Source organism: Zingiber officinale, chromosome 9B (genome assembly GCF_018446385.1).
Source record: "Zingiber officinale cultivar Zhangliang chromosome 9B, Zo_v1.1, whole genome shotgun sequence".
In the NCBI taxonomy this organism is placed as follows: Eukaryota; Viridiplantae; Streptophyta; class Magnoliopsida; order Zingiberales; family Zingiberaceae; genus Zingiber; species Zingiber officinale.
The window spans coordinates 26,664,997-26,691,826 of NC_056003.1; the positions used below are offsets into that span (position 1 = coordinate 26,664,997).

At 36.7% G+C, this 26,830-nt stretch overlaps 1 protein-coding gene across 4 annotated transcripts in view; it reads right to left on the bottom strand.

Annotated features, from left to right (window-relative positions):
• LOC122024458 (vacuolar protein sorting-associated protein 20 homolog 2-like) overlaps positions 1–26,022 on the bottom strand; it is a 28,979-nt gene extending 2,957 nt beyond the window's left edge. Inside the window, exons 1-7 of one of the 4 annotated variants that reach the window (XM_042583094.1) lie at positions 25,796–26,022; positions 24,764–24,916; positions 24,520–24,672; positions 23,734–23,817; positions 23,202–23,373; positions 22,992–23,081; positions 22,581–22,863 (exon numbers count right to left, since the gene is read on the bottom strand). In XM_042583094.1, the coding sequence (XP_042439028.1) occupies positions 23,056–23,081; positions 23,202–23,373; positions 23,734–23,817; positions 24,520–24,672; positions 24,764–24,916; positions 25,796–25,897 (690 nt within the window). In that variant the 5' untranslated portion in view covers positions 25,898–26,022 and the 3' untranslated portion in view covers positions 22,581–22,863; positions 22,992–23,055. Of the gene's footprint in view, positions 1–22,580; positions 22,876–22,991; positions 23,082–23,201; positions 23,374–23,733; positions 23,818–24,519; positions 24,673–24,763; positions 24,917–25,795 lie in introns of those variants that run through there. The other 3 variants (XM_042583092.1, XM_042583093.1, XM_042583095.1) reach the window with 3 other exon arrangements.
• Positions 26,023–26,830: the final 808 nt, after the last annotated feature.

Genomic DNA, 26,830 nt, shown 5'->3' on the forward strand with positions numbered 1-26,830 from the left:
TAATTTTAAACTCTCTTTTAAATCATGAACATGATTAAAATTGAAAGTTTTCTTAAAATTTAAAATCCTCCTTTAATCAACAAATAAGGAAAGATTTCAAATTTTAAACTCTCTTTTAAACATGTAGATGATTTACAAATAAGGAAAGTTTTTACCAAAAATTAAAACCATCTTTTTAAACTACAAATAAGGAAAGAGATTAATCTCTTCTCTTAATCTTTTGTAGAAAGTTATAAAAGGAAATTTTTAATTTTTAAACTTTCTTTTAAAATCATGATATCCACATAAGAAATAATTTTAATAAAAATCCTTTTTAATATTCTAGTGGTCGGCCACCTAAGCTTGGGACCCAAGCTTTGGCCGGCCACCTACATGGCTCATCCACTTGGTCTTGGCCGGCCCTAGCTTGGGTTCCAAGCTAGCTTGGCCGGCCCCATTGGATGGGTAAGAAGGTGGGTATGCGGTGGGTATAAATCTCTATATACTAGAGGCTACGATAGGGACCGAGAGGAGGAATTGGTTTTGGTCTCCCGATGAAATTAAGCATCTCGTGTTCGCCCCGAACACACAACTTAATTTCATCAATAATAATTCATTCCACTAAAGAACTATTATTGAACTACCGCACCAATCCCAAATTACATTTTGGGCTCCTTCTTATTATGAGTGTGTTAGTCTCCCTGTGTTTAAGATAACAAATGTCCACTAATTAAGTAAGTTACTGACAATTCACTTAATTAATATCTAGCTCCAAGAGTAGTACCACTCAACTTCATCGTCATGTCGGACTAAGTCCACCTGCAGGGTTTAACATGACAATCCTTATGAGCTCCTCTTGGGGACATTCTCAACCTAGATCACTAGGACACAGTTTCCTTCTATAGTCAACAACACACACTATAAGTGATATTATTTCCCAACTTATCGGGCTTATTGATTCATCGAACTAAATCTCACCCATTGATAAATTAAAGAAATAAATATCAAATATATGTACTTGTTATTATATTAGGATTAAGAGCACACACTTCCATAATAACTGAGGTCTTTGTTTCTTTATAAAATCAGTATAAAAGAAACGACCTCTAATGGTCCTACTCAATACACTCTAAGTGTACTAGTGTAATTATATAGTTAAGATAAACTAATACCTAATTATACTACGACCTTCCAATGGTTTGTTCCTTTCCATTATGGTCGTGAGCTACTGTTTATAATTTATAAGGTACTGATAACATGATCCTCTGTGTGTGACACCACACACCATGTTATCTACAATATAAATTAATTGAACAACTACATTTATCATAAATGTAGACATTTGACCAATGTGATTCTTATTTCTAGATAAATGTTTATACCAAAAGCTAGGCTTTTAGTATACACTCTTACAGGACCCTATCCGATCACAGAGAGGATTGGGAAAGTAGCTTACAAGCTAGACTTACCGCAAGACATGTCAGCAATACATAATGTATTTCATGTCTCCATCCTAAAGAAGTGCCTTCACGACCCTAGCCAAGTGATTCAACCTCAGTCAGTGCAGATCCAGGAGGATCTTAGCTATGAGAGCAGACCTACACAGATAGTGGACAGAGAAATTAAGAGACTAAGGAATAAAGAAGTACCACTAGTGAAGGTCATTTGGCAAAATCAAAAGCGGGAGGAAACTACTTGGGAGCGTGAGGACAGTATGAGACAGAGGTATCCAGAATTATTCTAAGTTCAAGGATGAACTTTTTATAAGGTATGGGGAATTGTAACAACCCAAATTTCCTCATTTAGAGTCCTAATAGTATTTAAAAATATTTAGAAATGCTTTAGAAATATTCTAGAAATTTTTAGAGTATTTTTATGTAATTTTCGGAGTTCGTTTGATATTTTTACCAAAAGAAACAAGTTGCAAAAAAATAAAGAGATTGAGCCGAGGTTCGAACCGGAGACCTCTGAGGTCTCGACCCTGGTAAGACCAAGGTCTTTATCCTTGTAGGACTGGTGGCTCGCTACCTCAATTTCTATTAGGGAGCGCGCAATGGTACTAAGTCTGGGCCTAAGAGATTATTATTTTGAAGTATAAAAGTATAAGTTTTTGAACAAATGGAATAAGCTTCCCATAAGTTTAAAAAATCAGCAAGTTTAGTTTTCTTCTATTCTTGAATGTTGTTTGGTTTCCTTACTGTTATGTGTTATTAGATGAGCATAAGTAGTGTTTCTTTTAAGCATTCAGTTCTTAGATTTCTTCCTGTTTATATGCATATTCGAGTTTTGTGAGTTAGATAGCGCTTACTAAGCATTTTGCTTATAGTTGCATTTTCCTCCTAATGCAGATAAAAGAAAAGGAAAGCTATAGTGAAGGAAGGCGACAAGGAGGTGTGGATGGATGTGTGATGTCTGGACTATGGAAGCCTTGAGATTTTGCTTAAGAATTCATTAAGATCTTGTATTTAGACTGTTGGGATTATTCTTTCATATTGCTGGATTTGTTCATTGAATAATTTAAGTTTTAGAATTCTTCCTTTTATTTGCTATGCATATTAGTTCCGCTATCTGAGTGTATTATTGTTGCATGCATGTTCAGATTAATATATAGTTTTAGCATGTTCAGATTAACATATATAGTTTTAGTTGAGAACAAATAATTGAGTAGAATATATTAGATGAGTTATTTATGTTTTCAGCTGTTACTTATTGCATGTTTCGAGTTTGCACAGAATTATAAGTATAACTATCAACATGTGAGCAACACTAGCTAAGAAAAGTTAATAGTCAAGTAACATCCCATCCTCACAGATTAGTAGGGAGGAGGGTGGGGTGTTACAGATTTGTCTAATTCTTCTAAGGGACAAGATTTAGCCAAAATTATTTTTAAATTTTTAATCTCCTTTTCTAATTTGCAACAGTCTTTTGTTAATATTTTAACAAACTTAAAGAGTTTATCAGGAGGAAGTGATCGTACCTCACTTACCTTGTCGATCTCGTTGTCCGTTTCTCCCCCTGAGCTGTTGCTTTCTTCCGACATGGTTCCCCCTTCATCGATGCTCTCGATGCTCATTTCGGAAGAGCTTGACTCGCAATCGTCGTCTTGATGACTTGTCATTAGAGCAAGTCCGGAGAATGCCTCGACTTCCGACTTCCGACTCCGACGACGTATCGTCCCACGTCGCCTTTAGGGCCTTTAGCTGTTGGATAGGCTTCTTACCCTTCTCCTTGTCCTTGTTCTTTAGCTTGGGGCAGTTGTCCTTGATGTGCCCTTCTTCATCGCAGTGGTAGCAGCGGATCGTCCTTTTCTTTTTCCCCTGTGGATGGTTAGTAGATCTAGATTTACAAAGTTTCTTGAATCTTCTTACCATCATTACCATTTTCTCGTCATCGAGAGAAGATTCCGATTCAGGTTCGTCTCTCAAAGCTTTGAGGGCGATGTTGTTCTTGGACTCCTTCGAACCTGCACATTGTTGGTTCGAGACGCGCTAGAGGGGGGGGTGAATAGCGCTCGTGGCTATTTCGTTCGATTCGTAAAACTATCGGAGTAAAATACGTAGCGGAAAATGTAAATAAACACAAACACAGAGACACGGTCGTTTACTTCGTTCGGAGCCTAAGGCGACTCCTACTCGAAGGCCCGCGATCCTTGATCGCTTCCGGTGGGCAACAACTATAAGCTCGATAAAAGATTACAAGTTGAAGTACAATAAACGACAGTAAATAATTATACCAACGACAAAGAAATGAAGATTCGGAGCTCCTGGTCGTCGGGCACAAGTAGCAGCACTTCGGAACGTCGTTTGGAGCAGCACGTAGCACTTGAATCACTTAAGACTTGATCTTTTGAAGTGCTGGTCGAAACCCCCTTATAAAGGGTGTTCAAGGCGCCTCCATGCTGCCGATTCTTCCGCACGGATCAAACTTGATCTGGTCGAACTTCATCTGCTTAAGGCGCCTCAACCCCTGCTCAAGGCGCCTTCCAAGGCGCCTTAAACCCCCTTCAAGGCGCCTCCATTGAAGCTTCGCAGCCAGGTCATCTTTTGCACCCGAGGCGCCTCCAAGCTCCATGGAGGCGCCTCGGACACTGTTCATCCGAGGTTAACCTTTGCACTTTGGTCCCTGCAAGATACATTAATCCCAAATATACCCTGCAGCACAAAGTTAGCACATAACGCATAATAGAAGTGATATTGATAGTCTCCGGACTATCCGAGCCTGACTTCGGATTTCCTACCGGAAACCCTAGGTCGACCCGACGCCTACTGTTCCCTCTACGGGGAACGCGTCCTCACCTACTCCACTCAGGAGATTTACCTGCTGCCAGTGCGATCCTCCAGATCGACTGGACTTTTGCTCAGCACTCGACGCTTCTGGACTTTCTGCTGGACATCCGCTTCCCGGCTAGTCCAGTCTTTCACCTGGTTCGCGACACCAGGACTTTCCTGTTGGGGTTGCAATGTTGCAAACATAGTCCCATATTAGAAACACATGGGAAAGATCATGGGTTTATAAGAGAAAAGATATCTCCATTGGCATGAGACCTTTTGGGTAGAGCCCAAGAGCAAAACCATGAGGGCTTAGGCCCAAAGTGGACAATATCATGCTATTGTGGAGATATCTAAATTCTTTTCGATCCTACAATTGGTATCAGAGCCCGGACTGCCAGAAGGTTTAACCGCCGACTGTGCACAAGAGCTATGGTCTGATTGAACCATGTGAGTACATTATTGACCTCGAACAAAAAAAGTGGGGGCTCCTATGTTCGGATCAAGAGGACCAGACACCAGGCAGGAAGTCCTAGTAGGTCGGGTGGACCGAGGGGCAGGAAGTCCTAGTAGGTCGGGTAGACCGAGGGGCAGGAAGTCCTAGTAGGTCGGGTAGACCGAGGGGCAGGAAGACCTGGTGATTCGAGGATCGGACGTGGGAAGCCCATGGTCCTTTGTTTGAGGGGGGGATTGTTGGGGTTGCAATGTTGCAAACATAGTCCCATATTGGAAACACATGGGAAAGATCATGGGTTTATAAGAGAAAAGATATCTCCATTGGCATGAGGCCTTTTGGGTAGAGCCCAAGAGCAAAACCATGAGGGCTTAGGCCCAAAGTGGACAATATCATGCTATTGTGGAGATATCTAAATTCTTTTCGATCCTACATTTCCACCTAGGGTTACCACCCCCTAGGACTTTTGTCTGAAGCCATCGACCTGCCAAGACTTTCCGCATAGGGTTACCACCCCCTATGACCTAGGGTTACCACCCCCTAGGGTTTTCCTTTTGCCTAACCGCAGCTAGGACTTTTCTCCACCTAGGGTTACCACCCCCTAGGACCTAGGGTTACCACCCCCTAGAGTTTTCACCTGCCTAACCGCAGTTAGGACTTTCCTAAAATACTCATTCAACATGTTAGATAACAGAGAATCTTAACTTTGAATTCCTTTGCCATTATCAAAACTTAGGTTTGATCGTCGGATGCTTCCTGCACCAACACACATCTTGATTCGTGCACTTCAAAAGTCGAGAAAAATTCTTCTAACGAAATCTTTTCTAAATCTTTAGAAATATAAAAGACATCTACTAATGATGCCCATTTGGTATTTCTAGGAAAGGAATTCAAAGTGTACCTTAGCGAATCTCGGTTACTTACCTTTTCACCGAGATTCGAGAGTCCGGTGATGATCTCCTTGATTCTCGAGTGCAGGTGCACAATCGTCTCGTCTTCCCCCAAGTCGCAGGTTGGTGAGCTGATTGCGAAGTAGATCTCTTCTAGCGAGCTTGGCTTCGGACATCCCTTCGTGCAGCTCGAGGAACTTCTCCCAAAGTTCCTTTGCCGAGTTGTAGTTCCCGATCATGTTGGCTTCTTGAGGCGGAAGAACACTTAGCAGATGGTATTCTGCTTTGCCGTTCGCCACGAAGTCGGCCTGCTCCTTTATCATCCAATTATTTTTCTCCTTACCTTCCGGTGCTGTAAAATCAAATTTCATTGTAAGCATTAATTCAAAATCGGTGGTAAAGAATACCTGCACCAGCTTTTTCCAAGTGGCGAAATCCCCTTCGAATTTCGATGGGTGGATGCTTGGTCCGGCCATCTCGTTGCTTCGTTCGGCGGTTAGTCCTCCTGAAGCGTCTCAGCTCTGATACCACTTGTAGGACCGTTGGGCCGGCTAAAAGGGGGGGTTGAATAGCCCTGAAAAAAATTAAAATCTACCCTTCTCGACTTTTCAAACCAACACTTGAAGAATAATAAAATAAACAGAAAATAAAAAACGAGGCACCGGATTTGACTTGGTTACAACCGGGGAGGTTGTTAATCCAAGGAAGATGATCGTACTACTATCTCCTTCAAGCGGAGAAGCCTCTTTTACAGCAGTGTAGGCACAGAAAGAGATAAGCTAATCTAAATAGTGGAAGCGCACAAGTGTTGTTACAATTTCTGAATACATTGAAAAGCTTATGGACCAAGGCTATATATATAGCCTTGGTCGGGGCGCCTGGAAGGGTTCCGGGCGCCCTGGGGGGATAAAACTTTATCCCGCACCGTTCAAATCGAGATTAACTCGATCTGGTCAAACTTCATAGTTCGGGCGCCCGGAAGGGTTTCGGGCTGGTCTAGGCGCCCTGGACTGTTCTGGGCGCCCCGGACCCCCAAGTCAACAGATGTTGACTTTTCTCCGTTGAGACCTTTGCTCCGGTTTGGTTTACCTCAGTCCGGGTCTTTTCTCCGGATCCGCTCACTTGGATGATTTCTGCCATCCGGAAAAGGGCTCACCCGAACCCAACTTTCGGTCTTCTCGAGCAGGCTTCCCTCTGGCTTCTCGTCCCTCGAAATTGCCATGTGTTTCTTTCTCGTCCACCAGCATACTCATTCGCAGTCTTCGTCCCTCGGTCGCGCCCCGTGCCGACCTTCTCGCTAGCTGCGTCTCTTGCTCCCCGAGCAATCTTCCGCTCCAACTTTCGTCCCTCGGAACCACCGCACACTTTCTTTTCGTTCGCCGGTGTACTCTTCCGCAGCACCTTGTCCCTCGAACGCACCGCGTGTCGTCCTTCTCGCTAGCTGCGTCATCCGCTCAAGTACTTGTGCTCCTAAGCTCCTGCACACTTAGACACAAGGTTAGAAACACACAGGACCTAACTTAACTTGTTGATCACACCAAAACAACCTTGGGGTTCCAACAGTACCTCTCAACCTTATCGTCATGTCGGACTAAGTCCACCTGCAGGGTTTACATGACAATCTTTATGAGCTCCTCTTGGGGGCATTATCAACCTAAATTACTAGGACACAGTTTCCTTCTATAATCAACAACACACACTATAAATAATATCATTTCCCAACTTATCGGGCCTCTTGATTTATCGAACTAAATCTCACCCATTGATAAGTCAAAGAAATAAATACTAGATATATGTGCTTGTTATTATATCATGATTAAGAGCACACACTTCCACAATAACAAAGGTCTTGTTCTTTTATTCAGTCAGTATAAAAAGAACTTACCTTAAATGATCCTGCTCAATACACTCAGAGTGTACTAGTGTAATTTTATAGTTAAGATAAACTGATACCAAATTACACTACGACTATTCCAATGATTTGTTCCTTTCTATCTTAGTTGTAAGCTACTGTTTATAATTTATAAGGAATTGATAACATGATCTTCTGTGTGTGACACCACACACCATGTTATCTACAATATAAATTAATCGAACAACTACACTTAGCATAATGTAGACATTTGACTAATGTGATTTTTTATTTATAAAATAAATATTTATACAAAAGATAAGCTTTTAGTATACACTCTAACAGTGTCTCACCCCATAACACATCTTCTATTCTTCTCTTCCAATTCCTTGGTGGTCGGCCCTATTCTTTCTCTTCTCTCCTTTTGTTTTCTCTCTTGGAGGCTGGCGACATCAATTGTGGGAGATCTCTTGGTGGCCGATTGCTTGAAGGAGAAGAAGAAGAGAAGGAAGTTCTCTTGTCTAGCATCCCTTGGAGGTTAGTTGGTGGTCGGATCTTGGAAGCAAAGGAAGAAGCTTGGGTGGATTTCCTCTTGGAAGATCGTCGCCCACACAACGTCCAAGAGAATGAGACGAATACAATAGAAGAGCAAGAAGTCTATAAGATACAAAAGGTATAACTAGTTATTAGTTTCCGCATCATAACTTATTCATCTTTTGTATAGATATTGAAAAACCAAACATAAGAGGTTATCGATTTTAGTTATCATTTTTGTTATCGATTTTATTTTTTGATTTCATGTTTCGATAATGTGTTTCTATCGAGGTCTCTATAGTTAAATCTAGTTTACTGTAAGAAGTTAAATATTCAATTTCTTTGTGAGGCTTTGTCTAGAAAGTGATGAATGATCACATACACAAGAAGGCCTAGTGCCTCGCCATGTTTAATCTGGAAGCCGATCTTTGAAATAGATATTTGGTAACTTCTGTAATATGGTTTAACTTAGGAAGATCACATCGGTTAAACTTGGAGTAAAAATGTTAAGTATCGTTTCCAATCCAAGTTTAACTTCTGAAGGACAATTTGGATTAATAATGTTAAGCATCGTTTGCAATCCAAATTTAACTTCAGTAGAGCACAAGGGTAGCTAGGATAGTTCTATGCTTGTACAAATTTTTGTACAGGGGAACTAGGACGATATTCCGAGTAACAACCAACAATTGATATTATAGCTAGGTTATACCTCTGTGTGTTTGGTTTTTAGGTTAATTATGCACATGTCATACATATTTTAAGCAGAATAATAGTAGGATGTGCAAATAAATTAACTCTGTGGTGGAGGCTCCAACTATTATGACATATTGTGATTGTGTGTGATTGGACTCTCGGACATGTCGAGGGCATTTTATGTGTGTGCATGATTGTATTTATTAAATACAACAGGAGCTGTATTAGTTTTAGGATTTTACATTTTTGTTCAATCTAGACTTTATGTACATTCCTTTGTGGAATATAGGATCGATATATGTAAAATTTTATTTTTGTCGCGGATCGTATCCTTGCGAGGCGTTGTGCTATTTGAGGACCAGAGGCGCAATAGAAAAGGAAGCTCGATGGATGCGACGACATGAGCCCTAGGGCTGGCGGCTATTTTTGATGACTGCTAGAGCTGGCAACACACGGAGGACAGTGATGGAAGAGATCATAATAGTTAAAAATTATTTTTCCATATTTATTGCTTTTATTTGCTATGATGTGTGTGTATGCATGCTAAAATCCTCATCTTAAATAACTAAGTGGGAGAGAGATTTATAAATAAATTTCACAGTCTCCATTACTGGTTTGTAAGTGATGCAAACAAACTTGCGCGTTGGCTCTGAGTGCCTTCCTCCACATCGGATGAGTTTATTTGCGGATCACTAGATCAAACTTCCTTTATGGATGATTATAGTAAATTATTTAGGAGCGTGTGATCTTCTCCAACTGAAGGGACATAATCCTATTTAATGGACTAAGTATCAAGTAATGGTATACACTTAGGCGCATTTAATAGTATCTTCCTCATCGGAGTCACTGCTATTATTTGTGTGACCAAAGGAATATCAACTATTAATTTTATTTGTCATAAAGTTAGGTTGACAAGAATAAAATTAATGGATAAAACCTTCTTTTACAAATGTTTGAATTTGTATACGTCCACACTATCATGGCATACAAAATTCACGGTGTTTTGAGGTGTTGGTGAATTTAAATAATATTGTTTGAGAACTCAATATTATTCTAAATTCTAAAGTTTTGACCAAAACTTATTTTGTGATTCTTAGGATGACTTTCAACCCACTGACTATTATTCTGAAAGAGAACAAACTTACTAGTCCAAATTATATAGATTGGAAAAAAAATCTGGACATTATCCTAACTGCTGAAGGCTATAAGTTTGTACTGTTAGAGGTCTGCCCTAATGAGCCTAATAGTGATTCTAGTGAAGAGGAGATTGAGTATCGTAAGAAATGGATCAAGGCAGATGAGATGGCGCGGTGTTACATTTTGGCTGAAAAGTAATAAGGGAGCATTGAGTATCATAAGAAGAGGAGATCAAAGTAATAAGGGATCGCAAGAAAAGGATGTTGTGTTTATCCCAAGTTTCATATATCAATACAATCCTAGCTCATTTTAGCATGCAAAACTCCAAGAAAGGGTTTTTACCTTTTCGGCTGGAGTATCTTTATCTAAAGAGATGTCTCCAAAGACATCAAAAGAGATAGAAAAAATGAAGACAGTTCCTTACGCTTCAGTTATAGGAAGCCTAATGTATGCTATGTTATGCATGAGACCAGATATCTGTTTTGTCGTGGGCATTGTTAGCAGATATCAAAATAATCCAGGACAGGGACATTGGACTGCCGTAAAGCATATATTGAAGTACTTGAGAAGGACTAGAGATTTTATGCTGCTTTACCAAGCAGATGATTTACTCCCTGTGGGTTACACGGATTTAAACTTACAATCAGATAGGGACAATAGTAAGTTTACATCAGGTTATGTGTTTACTTTAGGAGGTGGAGTCATAGCATGGAGGAGTGTTAAGCAGAAATGCGTTTCTGACTCAACCATAGAAGCTGAGTATGTGGCAGCCTCCGAGGCAGCCATAGAAGTTGTATGGCTCAGAAACTTCATGATGGACTTAGATGTGATTCCTGGTTTGCCCAAAATTATTACAGTGTATTGTGATAATAAGTGGTGCAGTAGCAAATTCGAAGGAACCACGAGCCCATAAGACGAGTAAACACATTGAGCGCAAGTACCACCCGATACGAGATATCGTATAACGAGGAGAAGTTGTTATCGCCTAGATTGCATCAGTAGATAACCTGGATCTTTTCACTATGGCCCTTAAGGCGAGAGCTTTTGATGGGTATATTGAAGGGATGAGCATCAGATGTATGACATCGTTTATAGCAGCATAGTCTTTTAGTATAAGTGGGAGATTGTTAGAGTGTATACTAAAAGTCTAGCTTTTGTGAACATTTATAAATAAGAATCACATTGGTCAAATATCTACATTTATGCTAAGTGTAGTTGTCCATTTAATTTATATTGTAGATAACATGGTGTGATGAGACACACAGAAGTTCATGTTATCAATTCCTTATAAATTATAAATAGTAGCTCACAACCAAGATGGAATGGGACAAACCATTGGAGTGGTTGTAGTGTAACTTGGTATTAGTTTATCTTGACTATAAAATTACACTAGTACACTATGAGTGTATTGATCAGGGTCATTTGAGGTAGTTTCTTTTTATACTGACTATATAAAAGAACAAAACCTCTGTTATTATGGAAGTGCGTACTCTTAATCATGATATAATAATAAGCATGTATACTTAATATTTATTTCTTTAATTTATCAAAGGGTGTGATTTAGTTCGTTAAATCAATAGGCTCGATAAGTTGGGAAATGATATTATTTATATGGTGTGTTGTTGATTATAGAATGAAATTGTGTTATAGTAATCTAGGTTGGTGATGTCCCTTTGAGGAGCTCATAAGGATTGTCATGTAAACCCTGCAGGTGGACATAGTCTGACATAACAATGAGGTTGAGTGGTACTACTCTTGGAGCTAGATATTAATTAAGTGAGTTGTCAGTAACTCATTTAATTAGTGGACATTCAATATCTTAAACATAAGGAGACTAATGCACTCATGAAAAGAAGGAGCTCATATTGTAATATGAGATTGGTGCGGTAGTAAAATAATAACTCTTTAGTGGTATAAGTTATTATTGATGAACTTGAGTTGGGTGTTTGGGGCGAACACGGGAAGCTCAAGCTCATCGGGACACCAAAACCAATTCCTCCTCTCGGTCCCTATTGTAGCCTCTTATTTATAAATCCTTATATCCACTTAGAGCCAAGCTTCTTACCCATCTCTTTGTGGCCGGCCAAGCCAAGCTTGGAGCCCAAGCTAGGGTCGGCCAAGCCAAAGGATGGAGCCAAGATTATGGCCGGCCAAGCTTGGAGCCTAAGCAAGGTGGCCGGCCACACATTAAATAAAAGGATAATTATAAATTTTAAAATATTTCCTTATGTGGAAGCCATGGTTTTAAAAGAGAGTCTTTAAATTTTAAAATCTTTCCTTTTATAGTTTTCTACAAAGGATTAAGAGAAAGGTTTGATATCTTTCCTTATTTGTAGTTAAAAGGAAGATTTTAATTTTTGATAAAACTTTTCTTTTTTTTTAACCATACACATGTTTTAAAAGTGAGATTTTATTTATAAAATTTTTCTTTTATAACTAACAAGGGATTTAAAAAAGAAATTTTTTATTAAAATTTCTTACCGGAAACAAATAAGGAAGTTTTAATTTTGTGTTTTAAACTTTCCTTATTTGGAGCACTTGAATATGGTCGGCCATGACAAGCTTAAAAGGAAGTTTTAATTTTTTGTTTTAAAAATTTCCTTTTTAGTCATTGGCAAGGAATATAAGGAAGTTTTAATTATGTTTAAAACTTTCCTTTTTTGCAAGACCATGGATTATAAAAGAGAAGGAGGGGGTGCCTCACCCCATAACACATCTTCTATTCTTCTCTTCCAATTCCTTAGTGGTCGACCCTATTCTTTCTCTTCTCTCCTTTTGTTTTCTCTCTTGGAGGCCGGCGACATCAATTGTGGGAGATCTCTTGGTGGCCAGTTGCTTGAAGGAGAAGAAGAAGAGAAGGAAGCTCTCTTGTCTAGCATCCCTTGGAGGTTAGTTGGTGGCCGGATCTTGGAAGCAAAGGAAGAAGCTTGGGTGGATTTCCTCTTGGAAGATCGTCGCCCACACGACGTCCAAGAGAAGGAGAGGAATACAATAGAAGATCAAGAGGTATATAAGTTACAAAAGGTATAACTAGTTATTAGTTTTCGCATCATAACTAGTTCATCTTTTGTATAGATCTTGAAAAACCAAACGCAAGATGTTATCGGTTTTAGTTATCATTTTTGTTATCGATTTTATTTTTCGATTTCATGTTTCGATAATGTGTTTCTATTGAGGTCTCTATAGTTAAACCTAGTTTACTGTAAGAGAGGGGGGGTGTGAATAGCCGCCCCAAATCGCTCGTTTCTTCCTACAATTCGTTAGCGCAGCGGAAAAATAAACTAGAAACGAAAGGAAGAATATCAAACCTTAACACAGCGATGTACGAGGTTCGGAGATGATGCTCCTACTCCTCGGCGTGTCCGTAAGGTGGACGAACCCAATCAATCCGTCGGTGGATGAGTCCCCGGAAAACCGGCTAATAAAAACTCCTTCTGGGTGGAGAAACCTCGCCACACTTATTTGCAACAGCAAACAGGAGTACAAGTACAAAGAATAAGCAAGAAATACAATAAGAATACACAAGCACTCTACCAATCTAGCTTTCTCGTCGACTGGAGTCCGGATGAAGCAGCTTAAAAACCCTAACAGCAGCATTTGTTCCAGGGGAAGCTCACGCAAGCTTTTGGAAGGAACTCAACAGAGCTCTTATAGCAGCCCACAAATCTTCAGAGAAGAGAAGAAAAGAAGAAAGAAAAAGCACCAAAGCCTTGATCTCCTTTTATAACTGCGAACTCGCACAGTGAAGACAGAAGCCGGCGGAGAAGACGGAGCGACCCGTTGTGACTCAACGGTCGAATCGTGGACCGATCAGGCTCCACCGATCGGTCCAGAACCCTTCGATCGGTCCGGGACCGATCAGGCTGATCGGTCCCTAGACCGATCAGATTGCTCCACGGAGAGTGCCCAACTTCGTTTCTGATCGGTCTGTGGACCGATCAAAGACGAGCATCGCGAGATCGGTCCTATCTCTCACGGCGTCTCTCGATCGGTCGTGGAGACCGATCATGCTTCATGCTTGATCGGTCCCCAAACCGATCGATAAGCCACAGAAACTGCGCTTTGCCTTCTGTTTGTTATCTGATCGGTCACCAGATCGATCAGATACACAAACATATCGCTGGATCGGTCTGCAGACCGATCCAGAGCTTGGTTTTTGCCCAAACCAAGTCCCAAACCTTCAAACCAATATCCGGTCAACCTTGACCTATTGGTACATCATGCTTAGCATCCGGTCACTCCCTTGACCTGCTAAGACTCCCCACCAAGTGTCCGGTCAATCCCTTTGACCCACTTGGACTTTCCTCTTCGTGCCAAGTATCCGGTCACTCCTATGACCTACTTGGACTTCCCATCACCAGATGTCCGATCACCCTTGATCCATCTGGATTTTCCCTTGCCCGGCTTCACTCACCAGGACTTTCCAACTGCCTAACATCCCAGTTAGGACTTTCCCACTGCCTGGCTTCACTCACCAGGACTTTCCAACTGCCTAACATCCCAGTTAGGACTTTCCCACTGCCTGGCTTCACTCACCAGGACTTTCCAACTGCCTAACATCCCAGTTAGGACTTTCCCACTGCCTGGCTTCACTCACCAGGACTTTCCACACTGCCTAACATCCCAGTTAGGACTTTTCCGTGCCAAGTCTCCATACTTGGACTTTTCCAGTGCCAAGTCTCCATACTTGGACTTTTCCCGTGCCAAGTCTCCATACTTGGACTTTTCTAGTGCCAAGCTCCCTGCTTGGACTTTTCCGTTGCCAAGTCTCCATACTTGGACTTTTTCCCGAATCAGGTCAACCAGGTCAACCTTGACCTACGGTTGCCCCATTAATCTCCCAAACATCTATTCTTGTCCCATATCAAGAATACAACTCTTCCACGAGTGTCAAACATCAACATGCAACTCAACTAGGTCAACCTTGACCTAAGGTTGCACCGACAATCTTCCTAAGTCAAACATCAAAATACAACTCGAGTCAAGTCACCTCGAGTCGGGTCAACCAGGTCAACCTTGACCTAAGGTTGCACCAACAGATAGTACCCGGTATTTTACTACAAGTCAAGCATTTAAAAAATGAAAAATCATTGATAAAGAAGAACATACAAGCAATGGTTATCAAATGACAAATATGAAATATCAAGCATTCAATAAAAAGTTAAAAACCCATAGATGATAATTTTCAATTCAAGCCAAGTAATAACATACAAGATATAAAATGTTAAATGTATGACTTGTAAACTAAAGTCCAAAGAATCAGTTAAACATCTAATGGTGAACTCAAGTGCAAAGAAAATTATAAATTATAGGATTATAAACCTAGCAACAATCAATATACAAGCTTAGTGAGTAAGTGTTAAACTTAAACATCTAAATTCTAATGGCTAAACTAAAATGTACTCCAAAATCCTAATGAGGTAATGATCAATGAATTTTATTGTAACTTACTAATCTGGCAGAAGAAAATGTTGGAAATGAAGAAGAAGAAGAAGAAGAAGGGGCAACAAGCTCTTCATTGTTGGCACTTGGCAGCGGCGAACAAAAGCATTTGATGAAGAAGAAGAATAATAAGAAGAAGAAGGGGAGGGAGAAGAGCAAGAGGTTAGTGTTGGTTGCTATTCGGAAAGCCTAGAGGTTCCACTGTACAAAATTTTGTACAAAGGTCTTAACCTTTTCCTATCTACCATGTGTTCTTTTAAATTAAATTTTGGATCGCCTGCGGAACTTAACACGTTTGATCCAAAACTTAATCTATTTGTTCTTTTAGGTTTTGACTTGGATCTCCTGCGGAACTTAACACGTTCGACCCAAATCACCTTAAGTTATTAATTCCATTAAATATTAATTTCCATAATTGGTTCCCAGTACTGACGTGGCGAGGCACATGACCTTCTTGGATATGGGAGCAACCACCACCGACTAGACAAAACCTTTTATAGAAATCTAATATTTAATTTCCTAAAATAACTTTAGGTTAACCGAAAAGAACAATCAAATCACAAGGAAAAATAAAACAAAAGAACACAACTTCGAAAAACATATTCGAAATACTAGAATCGTAAGCCTCTTGTATTTGGTATTATTTCCATAAATAACTAGCATGATGCGGAAAGAAAAATTACTAGTTATACCTTCTAGAAAGACCTCTTGATCTTCTACCGTATTCCTCTTCTAACCTCGGACGTTGTGTGGACAACAATCTTCCGAGATGAGAAACCACCAAGCACCTTCTTCTCCTCCTAGCTAGGTTCGGCCAACACAAAGAAGCTTCACCAAGGACGAAGAACAAAACACCAACCAAGCTCCAAGGGATACAAGCTTTCTCTCCTTCTTCTTCTTCTTCTCCAAGTAGTATCCGGCCACCACAAGAGCTCCAAGCCAATAGAGAAGGTTCGGCCACCACCAAGAGGAAGAGAGGAAGAGAGGTTGGCCGGCCACAACAAGGAAAAGAGGGAGAGAAATAATAGAGGTTGTTCACCATGAAGCCTTCTCTACCCCCTCTTTTATAATCCTTGGTCTTGGCAAATAAGGAAATTTAATTAAAAACTTCCTTAATTCTTTTGCCATGAAAAGGAAAAATTTATTTAATTAAAAACAATTTTCCTTTTCTCAATTTACATGGCCGGCCACCATCAAGCTATAAACAAGGAGAGTTTTAATTAATTAAAACTTCCTAATTTGTCTCCAGAAATTTATAAAATTTCTCCAATAATTTAATCCCTTCATGATTGGTTTATAAAAAGGAAATTTAATAAATTAAAATCTTTCTTTTAAACATGTGGATAAAAAGAAAGTTATCTCTAAAAATTAAAATCTCTTTTAATCTACAAATAAGGAAAGATATCAAATCTTTTCTCAATCTTTTGTAGAAACTAATAAAAGAGAATTATTAATTTTAAACTTTTCTTTAAATCATGAACATGGTTAAAAGGAAAGTTTTCTTAAAATTTAAAATCCTCCTTTAATCAACAAATAAGGAAAGATTTCAAATTTTAAACTCTCTTTAAACATGTAGATGATTTACAAATAAGGAAAGTTTTACCAAAATTAAAACCATCCTTTTAAACTACAAATAAGGAAAGAGATTAATCTCTTCTCTTAATCTTTGTAGAAAACTATAAAAGGAAATTTTAATTTTAAACTCTCTTTTAAAATCATGATATCCACATAAGAAATAATTTTAATAAAATCCTTTTAATATTCTAGTGGTCGGCCACCCAAGCTTGGGACTCAAGTTTGGCGACCACCTACATGGCTCATCCACTTGGTCTTGGCGGCTAGCTTAGGTTCCAAGCTAGCTTGGCCCCATTGGATGGGTAAGAAGGTGGGTATCGGTGGGTATAAATCTCTATACTAGAGGCTACGATAGGGACCGAGAAGAGGAATTGGTTTTGGTCTCCGATGAAATTAAGCATCCTGTTCGCCCAACACACAACTAAATTTCATCAATAATAATTCATTCCACTAAAGAACTATTATTAAACTACCGCACCAATCCCAAATTACATTTTGGGCTCCTTCTTATTATGAGTGTGTTAGTCTCCCTGTGTTTAAGATAACAAATGTCCACTAATTAAGTAAGTTACTGACAACTCACTTAATTAATATCTAGCTCCAAGAGTAGTACCACTCAACTTCATCGTCATGTCGGACTAAGTCCACCTGCAGGGTTTAACAGGACAATCCTTATGAGCTCCTCTTGGTGACATTCTCAACCTAGATCACTAGGACACATGTGCCTTCTATAGTCAACAACACACACTATAAGTGATATCATTTCCCAACTTATCGGGCTTATTGATTTATCGAACTAAATCTCACCCATTGATAAATTAAAGAAATAAATATCAAATATATGTGCTTGTTATTATATTAGGATTAAGAGCACACACTTCCATAATAACTGAGGTCTTTGTTTCTTTATAAAGTCAGTATAAAAGAAACGACCTCTAATGGTCCTACTCAATACACTCTAAGTGTATTAGTGTAATTATATAGTTAAGATAAACTAATACCTAATTACACTACGACCTTCCAATGATTTGTTCCTTTCCATTATGGTCGTGAGCTACTGTTTATAATTTATAAGGTACTGATAACATGATCCTCTGTGTGTGACACCACACACCATGTTATCTACAATATAAATTAATTGAACAACTACATTTATCATAAATGTAGATATTTGACCAATGTGATTCTTATTTCTAGATAAATGTTTATACCAAAAGCTAGACTTTTAGTATACACTCTAATAGTTAGCATCGGCCGCCAACTGATGTTGTGGAGGAAGAAGGGGACGGAGAAGAGCAAGAAGATGAGGGAAGAGGCTAGGGCAGGTTCTGTGGAGGAAGAAGGGTTGATGTGAAGAAGGGGAGGGAAAAGAGGAGGGAGAAGACTGAAGAGGAAGAGGCTAGGACTACAGGTTGGATCGTTAGAGAAGGGGAGGGAGAAGAAGGTTTAGGGTTTAGGCGTTTACGACTACGGCTGAAACTGAAAGTGAAAAATTCAAAATCGTGATTAAAAATTTAAAAGACCTCTTTTCGTCGCCTTGTTGATCGATTCAAGGGTTGAATCGATCAGCTGATCGATTCGGTCTGGTTTTCATGAAAAAATCAAACACAATCCTCTCGAATTGATTACCTAATCGATTCAACACGTTGAATAGATCATCTGATCAATTCGGACGGGTTTTTGCGACAAAAAAAATTGAGCGGCGCCCGACCGCATCCTAGGTGGCGCCCAGCTGCCTAGGCGGTCGATTTATTCAACACTGCCCAACCTCTTCGCCTTGGCAAAAGGCAGGGCGATGGGCTGCCCCCGACTGCCTAGGCGGCCCTAGGCGAGGATTTTTTGAACACTGATCATTGGCAAACATATTCGTATATAGGTGTGACTTGCCATTAGATAGATAATTCTTAGAATCTCTAAACAAGATTGTTAGCTTATAGAGTTTTTAATGAATCGCATACTGCTCATAATATTGCACCATTATTATGTTTAATTTTAGAAGAATATGGATTAACTCACAATATTTTTTCAATATCATTAGATAATGCTAGGTCTAATACCGCTTGTAGAAGAACTAAAATTTGTTTGTCAACTTGTTATTGGTAGTTTATTTTTTTATATTCATTGTGTATACTATGTTTTAAATTTATATGTTCAAGATAGATTAAAAGTTTTAGAAAATCATATTAAACCAATTAGAACGACAATTTCTCATTTATGGTCGTATCCATCTATAATGAAATAATGGAGTAAATTTTGTAAAACTAATGAAATGAGACCTAAAAAATGTCCATGTGATATACCAACACGTTAGAATTCAACATATCAATTATTACATGATTTATTTCAATATAAAAAATTATCATATTTATTTTTTGCACAAAATATTAATACTAATATATATTTATTTTCACAACAATGGAATATTTATAGTAATATTTGTGAAATTTTAAATGTATTTAACAATACAATAAAACAACTTTCCGATATTTATTATCTCATTACTCATTTAATTTTTTTAAAAAATAGTATAGTACTAGTTTTAAATGAGTGTATTAATAATGAATCTTTTTATCTTCTTGTATATTGGCTATGGAAACTAAATGAGAAACATATTTTTATGGTATTCCTGAAATTTATTTAATTGCATTTGCTTAAAATCTTAGATTTAAATTAGAAGATTTATAAGAAATGTTAACTTTGTATTTTGATATTTTAATTCCAATTAAAAATTAATCCAATTAATATTATATATAATGTTAGAATTTATTTATATGATCTTTATGATCAATACTATGTAAAATATGATGTACAATCTAATATTTTTAAACACAACAAACTACTAGTAGTAATTTAAAACTTACAAAGCACAACTTTTATTAAAAAAAATGGATGAAACGTCCATGAGAATCCTTAAGTTTCACATAAGAACTTGAGAATTATTTTACGACTTCTTTTGCTTTTAGTAAACTAGATAGCCAAAATTTCAATATCCTAAAGTGGTAGTTACAGAAGGCTCAAAGCTTTTCCGTCCTCTCCGTGATCGCCAAAGAAACTTTAACTTGTTTAATGTCAACTATTGCTGTAGAGCAAACGTTCAGTGCTGACGACAATATATTAAATAAATGACGATCGACTTTGTCTCCCGACTCATTGGAAGCTCAAACATTACTCGACGATTGAACCAGAGCCGAGAAAAAAATCCAAAGAATGCAACTTTCTAATGGCGAAGTCGAAGAATTTGATACTGAATGAACCAATACAATAGGAACGGGAAATTGAAGTGAATAACAGCGTCACTTCCTAATGTAAAAGGATAAAAATATAAAAAAACTATGTGGATTTTGATTCTCCTATACTCTAAGGGATATATAGGCAACTTAAATAAGTGCAAACTTTTTTAAAAATAAATTTAAAATTTTTTAATATAATAATCTTGAACCGTGGCGAATCGTGAATCGAACTATAAATCGTAATCGTCTTGGACGGTTAAAGTTAAGGTTTGATCTATCAGGAATAGTCGAACAGGTGGTTCTGAATCATCTAACCAGCAGTTTGGAATCGATAGTTTCGAACCGTCGAACCATCGATTCCAAACACTGGTCAGGTCTATCTCTTCCTTTTAAATTAAACTAAAATTTAATATATAATCCTCTAAATTTATTTTTTAATTTTAAAACTTTAATAAAAAAAATAAAAATATATAAAAGAAGATCGATGAAAAATAAAAAAATATTTTTTTTTCTATTTTTAATATATAATTATAAAAAATTAATAACAACTTATTTTATTAATAAAAACATATAAAATAAAAAAAAAATCATTTTAATTTTGATTTTGAAAAATCAATACCAAAGCTTAAATATTAGCATTGTGCTGATTTTTAAAAAAATAACATCGTTATGGTGTTGGTTTTAAAATCAACACCATAACTCTACACATTAACATCATTGTAATGTTGATTTTTAAGCACCAACACCATAGTAGTGATGATTTTTAAACACCGGCACTAAGATGATGTTAGTGTTTAAAAATTAACACTACAACTTAAACACCAGCATTGATGTGGTTTTGATTTTTTTTTTTCAAAAAGTAAACAAAAAAAAGAAGACATATTTGGACTCCAGCGGTAGAAATCCATAGAAGTTGTATTGTGTCCGGTCGTAACTTGTAAGTCTGTCAATGAGTTTTGACCTAAATTCATTGATGGACCTAGGAGATTTGAATTTTTAAAATGTTGGTATACAATGGAAGAGGATAGTGCAACGAAAGTATTTATAGTGTTCATGACTAAATCCATTGATGGACCTAGAAGATTTGTATTTTTGAAAAGTTGACATGTAATGGAAGAGGGTAATGCAATGAAGGTATTTATGGTGTTCATGTCTAAACTCATTGATGGACCTAGAAAATTTGTATTTTTGAAAAGTTGACATATAATGGAAGAGGGTAGTGTAATGAAGGTATTTATGGTGTTCATGCCTAAACTCATTGATGGACCTAGAAGATTTGTATTTTTAAAAAGTTGACATGTAATAGAAGAGGTAGTGCAATGAAGGTATTTATGGTGTTCAAGTCTAAACTCATTGATGGACCTAGAAGATTTGTATTTTTAAAAAGTTGACAGGTAATAGAAGAGGGTAGTGCAATAAAGGTATTTATGGTGTTCATGCCTGAATGGATCTAGGAGATTTTTATTTTTGAAAAGTTGGCATGTAATGGAAGAGGGTAGTGCAGTGAAGGTATTTATGATGTCCATGCCCAATTCTGACATTCATACTATAAATTATATGTATATGCCAATTGTCTTAAAATCATAAATTTTGAAAATATTCTGATCTCTGTTGTTAATGACTTCAAGCATATCTACGGGCACATATAGACGCCGAGGCACTTCAGAAACATATAGCCCTTGGAATGGGCTGATCAGTTCCCTAAGTCCATTAATAGTTTTGACAGAAATTCATTGATGGACCTAGGAGATTTGAATTTCTAAAAAGTTGACATATAATAGAAAAGAGTTATGCAATGAAGATATTTATTATGTTTATACCTAGTTCTAATATCCCTACGATAATTTATATGTATGTGTCAAATGTCTGCTTATGAAAATCATAACTTTTGACTCGAGAATTAGAACAAGACAATTCTATACGTTACAACGATGCTAATGTGTTAAGCTGTGGTGCTAATATTTAAGATTGGTTTTTAAAAATTAACATCAAAGCAAGTGATTTTTATTTTTATTTTATTAATAAAATAAGTTCTCATTATTATTTTTTTCATAATTAGATATTAAAAATAGAAAAAATATTTTTTATTTTTTTCAACCTTCTTTTATATGTTCTTTAATTTTTTATTAATGCTTTTAAAATATAAAATAAATAAATTTAAAAGATTATCTATTAAAATTAAAATTTTTTAAAATATATTAAAAAATTATAAATAATTAATAAACAAAAATTATGAATTATTTGTAAATAATATTAATAAATAATATCTATAAATAAAATTTATAAATTTTATTCATCAATAAAATTCTTATCAAACTTGTAGCTAGACAAAAAGCTCTGCATTGCAAGCTTTTAATGTCAAACTGATTCACTAATTAGCCAATTAAAAATATAAAAGTTTCAAAATAATCAAACAAGATTTAATTGAGAGTTTAATGATATCTAAATAAATCAAACTCGATCTAAATTTGTACTAAGTTCAAACTCAAAAAAAATAAAGCTAAGCTTGAACAACAATTTCAACGATTTAGTTCATTTTAGACTCGGTTATTTTATAAACAAGCTTGAACAATATAAAACTGGACTCATTTCCAGCCATAGGCCCAAGCATTTGCTCAAGTGAAGAATGACTTCCTTGAAGACATTGCTGTATAGTTTTTAGAGCTTTTTTCTTGTTCTTCAACAGCAGGAAACCAGTTCAATAGCTTACTGATTCCAGGGCACTATGAATTAAAAGAAATGGTATTGTTGACCTGTCTCGTTTCACTGTGTTGATAATATTCATGGGGATCTTTGCTCTGAGAGTGAACTGACAAATTAACTGTAATATCTATTAAATTATTTATACGACATAAAGAATTGAAAATAAATTCAGGCTGATTTTTTTTTATCAATTATTAACAAATCATGACCAGATAAAACAAAAGACAGCGGTACCTTGGGATTTTTCACATGTCCAGGGATTGCCACGCTGCAGTATACGTCTGTTTCAATTGGAGAATCATGCAGGGAGTGGCTCCTCCAGAACTGCAGTTCAAGCAGTGAAAAGAAAAGAAGACAGTCAAGTGGAAGGTAACAGAGACAGCTCTATGAAACAGCTGATTAAAGAGTATGGAGGTGGTTCAAGGTTGTGATTGTGGTGAAGACCTTTTGGTTTTACCACTGCTTGCTTTGAGATGTTACCAGTGGGTACATCAGGAAGATCGACGAGTTCATCTTCTGAGCTCTTGACTTGGGAACCTATTTCTGCCTGTAGTCTTTCAGTATCTGGCACCGATGGTACAGAATGAGCAGGAATAGGTATGGATTGAAGGGTTATCTGCAAATGTACAAAAGGCTTCTAGTAACCATACGATAGACACGGGCAACATGATTCAAATGCTAGTATGTGGGAGAGGCATAAACAGCATGACAAATTTGTTTGAAAAGAAACTTTATTATATGTTTCAGTCACATCCATTCTATGAACTGGGAACAAGACATTTTTTGTGTGGTGGAATATGTAATTGTTTATCAAAACCATTATGCATCATATGGTCCTCATGTGTTACTAAGAAAAGGGTAATGAACTTTCAACAGGTAAAGGATTTTAAACTTGAATATTGAATCAAAATGAGTTTACTACAATTACATTATGAAACCAGAAACCCATTGAGAGATTTCAGGGGAAAAAACTTGCCTCAGTTTCCAAAATTTCAAACTCAACCAGAACTTCTTCCTCATCTTGAGGAGACAAACTCTGTCCCAATATTGCGTTTATTTCCTTAAAAAGGAAAGAAATAATTCAGAAATTTAAGTGGTAGAAATAAACTCACTTGTCAACCAACGAGAAAGAACAAAAAGGAAATATTTTGATGAAAAGAACTATATTAGCATCTTAAATATGTAAATACTGCCAAAAGTTTAAGCCAAACATTACCCACTACTTCGAGTTTAAACCTCGCTTTCTCTCAAGAAAAAAAAGAGTGAACAAAGTAAATATATGTTTTTCCTCAAACAAGATATCGATAAGTTTATCTTGCAAAATTCACATTTTAGAATTTCACACAGAATCTGCTACAGTATTGTAAAACCGTCCTTCCTAATGCATTGCAGACTGAATCTATGACATTTAAGACTTCAAAGCAATATCAAGTGTAACAAGAATTTGAGGATTAAATTTGATCAAGAATGTGTATCTGTTTTGCAGCTCATTACTGTGGAATGAAGATTTGATGAATCAAACATGAGTTTACCAATGCGACTCACTTATTCTTTGTTAATTATGAGATTTGTCTTGTAGGTTACTCGTCCGCTCAAATAGAAAATGAAGTTGCAAATGATTCAATTAGAAGTCATCGACTAATGTAATCTACTTATTTTCTTAAATTGCTAGACCTATTTTATAGATGAATCATATATTTAATAGAAAATTAAGATGACAATGACACAACATGATACAAAAGCTTGCAAAAACAGATCTTACATCTTGATAAGCCTTTGCCTCAGCAGAATCATCCACAAGCTTTTGAACGTCCTCTAGACTGATTTCACTTTGTATAGATTTTATGGCATTGCTTCCCGTCTTTAGGCTTTCAAATACAGCTTTCTGCTTGCTTGCCAATTCAACATCTGCCAACTAAAGTATAGAAAGAAATGTCACAATGCTCAGAAGTCATTACTACATATACCTCTGTTACATTATTTGAAAAGGTGTATATATACCATACTTGTTGTTCAACGTTTATAAGCCAACCATCAACTTGTTTGAGGAGGTCCTCTTGTGCTTTCTTCTTCTTAAGTGCAAGCAATGCCCGGTCTTTCCTCTTCTCCCGAATCAAATCCCTGGCTGCTTGTTTCTCAGCTCCAATCACAGTTTCTAGCTGAAAAGAACAGGAATCAAGAACATAAATTTAAAAATCTTTTAAGAAACAGCAGGTTCAAAAGCAAATTATACCTTTTTAGGCCTAAGCTGAGGCTTTGTGTCATTGTCAAGTCAGTTACATCGATCTTATCCCTCCAATAAACTCAAAACAAGGTTATATTGCTGTAATACTCAGATGTCTTAATATTTTTTTATTAAATTAACAAAGTTTTATCTGTTGTCTTTCAATCCTTTACACCTTTAACTTAAATTAATTCAATTTGTCAAACTAAAAGATCTATTAACTTTGAACATGTCCAAAGCATCTTAATCCAGTTTCTCTTATTTTACTGTACTTTAGAGCTACACCTAAATGCTCTAAATAATATAAATTTTTATTCACTTTGTCAATTAACCCTACATTCACCTTACAGCAAATCTAACTTTTCTAATCCTAAACTTATCATCTAATCAAGAATAATATCCGATTGAAAATTAGATTAAAGAATCAATGGCTTCAAAATATCTGGATCGACACCAGTTTTTTTCACAGGATCATCACGCCTCCATTGTCCTCAACAGAGAACACGTTCGTTATGACCCAATGGAGCAAGGTAACTGAAAAAGGAATTTAGGTCTGGTCTTCTCGAATACATCACCGACAATGAGCAAATGCACCAACCTCTCCAATTAATAACTAATGCTCGCACTTTTCTTTCTTTTTTTTTTTTTAAAAAAAATAGAAACAGCCAGCAAGGACACAATTACTGTGTGACGAACGATCATGATGCAGGAAACCCCCACAAAAACCTATCTTCATGGGTTAAGTGCCATTTCAGTTTCAAAATGCCCTAATTCGCATTTAATCGGGGGAGATGGAACGATGGGAAGACAGTACCTGCTGCTGGTACAGGGCGAGCTTGCGGCGTTGGGTCTTGAGCGAGAGGATGGCTTTATCCACCTCCGTGATCCTGGGCTTCTTGATGAACACATTCCCCATCGGTCGCCACCGCCTCCACCAGAACAAGGCAGAGTAAGCGAATACACCAAAAAAGCAAAGAGAATGGTGAAAGAAGAGAAGGCCAAGCCACACGGGACAAACCGTTTTAAAACAAGAATAGAAACAGATAGACAACCGAACTAAATTATCAAAGTTATATAGGCGAGGTGGGCGGCTCTCCCGACTCGTTAGAGTCGCCAGCTAAAATTATTATTATATTTCTAATTTTGATATTATGTACATTTTTATAAAGACGTCCACGTTACTCTTATTAATAGGATATTATAATATTCGTTTAGTATTAAAATCATTATAAAGAGGTGTTATAATACTACTTTTCTTGAATGCATTTAAGATGACATGGGATGGGTGCAATGAATATATATATTTTTTTAAAATTTAATTATTAAAAAAAATTATGAATTTTAGAATTAAAAATTGAGTAAAATGGGTAAACAATAAAATATGAGTATATTTTTTAATAATATTATTATTTATTTATTTTTAAACAGTAACAATCTGATTATTTTTTGTATATATTTTTTTCTCAACTACGCTTGTATTTTGTATTATTTTTTTATTTACAATTTATTTTTATTTAATTTGAATTAAATTAAAGAAAATAAAATTTTTGTAACGATTAGTTGTCACAAACATATATTTTATTTAATAAATGTATTAAAAATTTTAATATTATTTTTTAAAAGTAAGATTATTATTAAAAATAATAATAATAATTTTAATATTTTAAAATATATTTATTTAATATGATATAATTTTAAGATGATTGTGTGGAGGATCCATAAATAATGAGTGTTAATGTTAAAAGCAATGTGGGTGAAAAAGATATATTGTTATAATGAGTATGTGGCAGTGGGCCCCATACTTTTTAATGAGGTGGTAGTTGTTATAATAAGAGTGGGTTGTGGATGT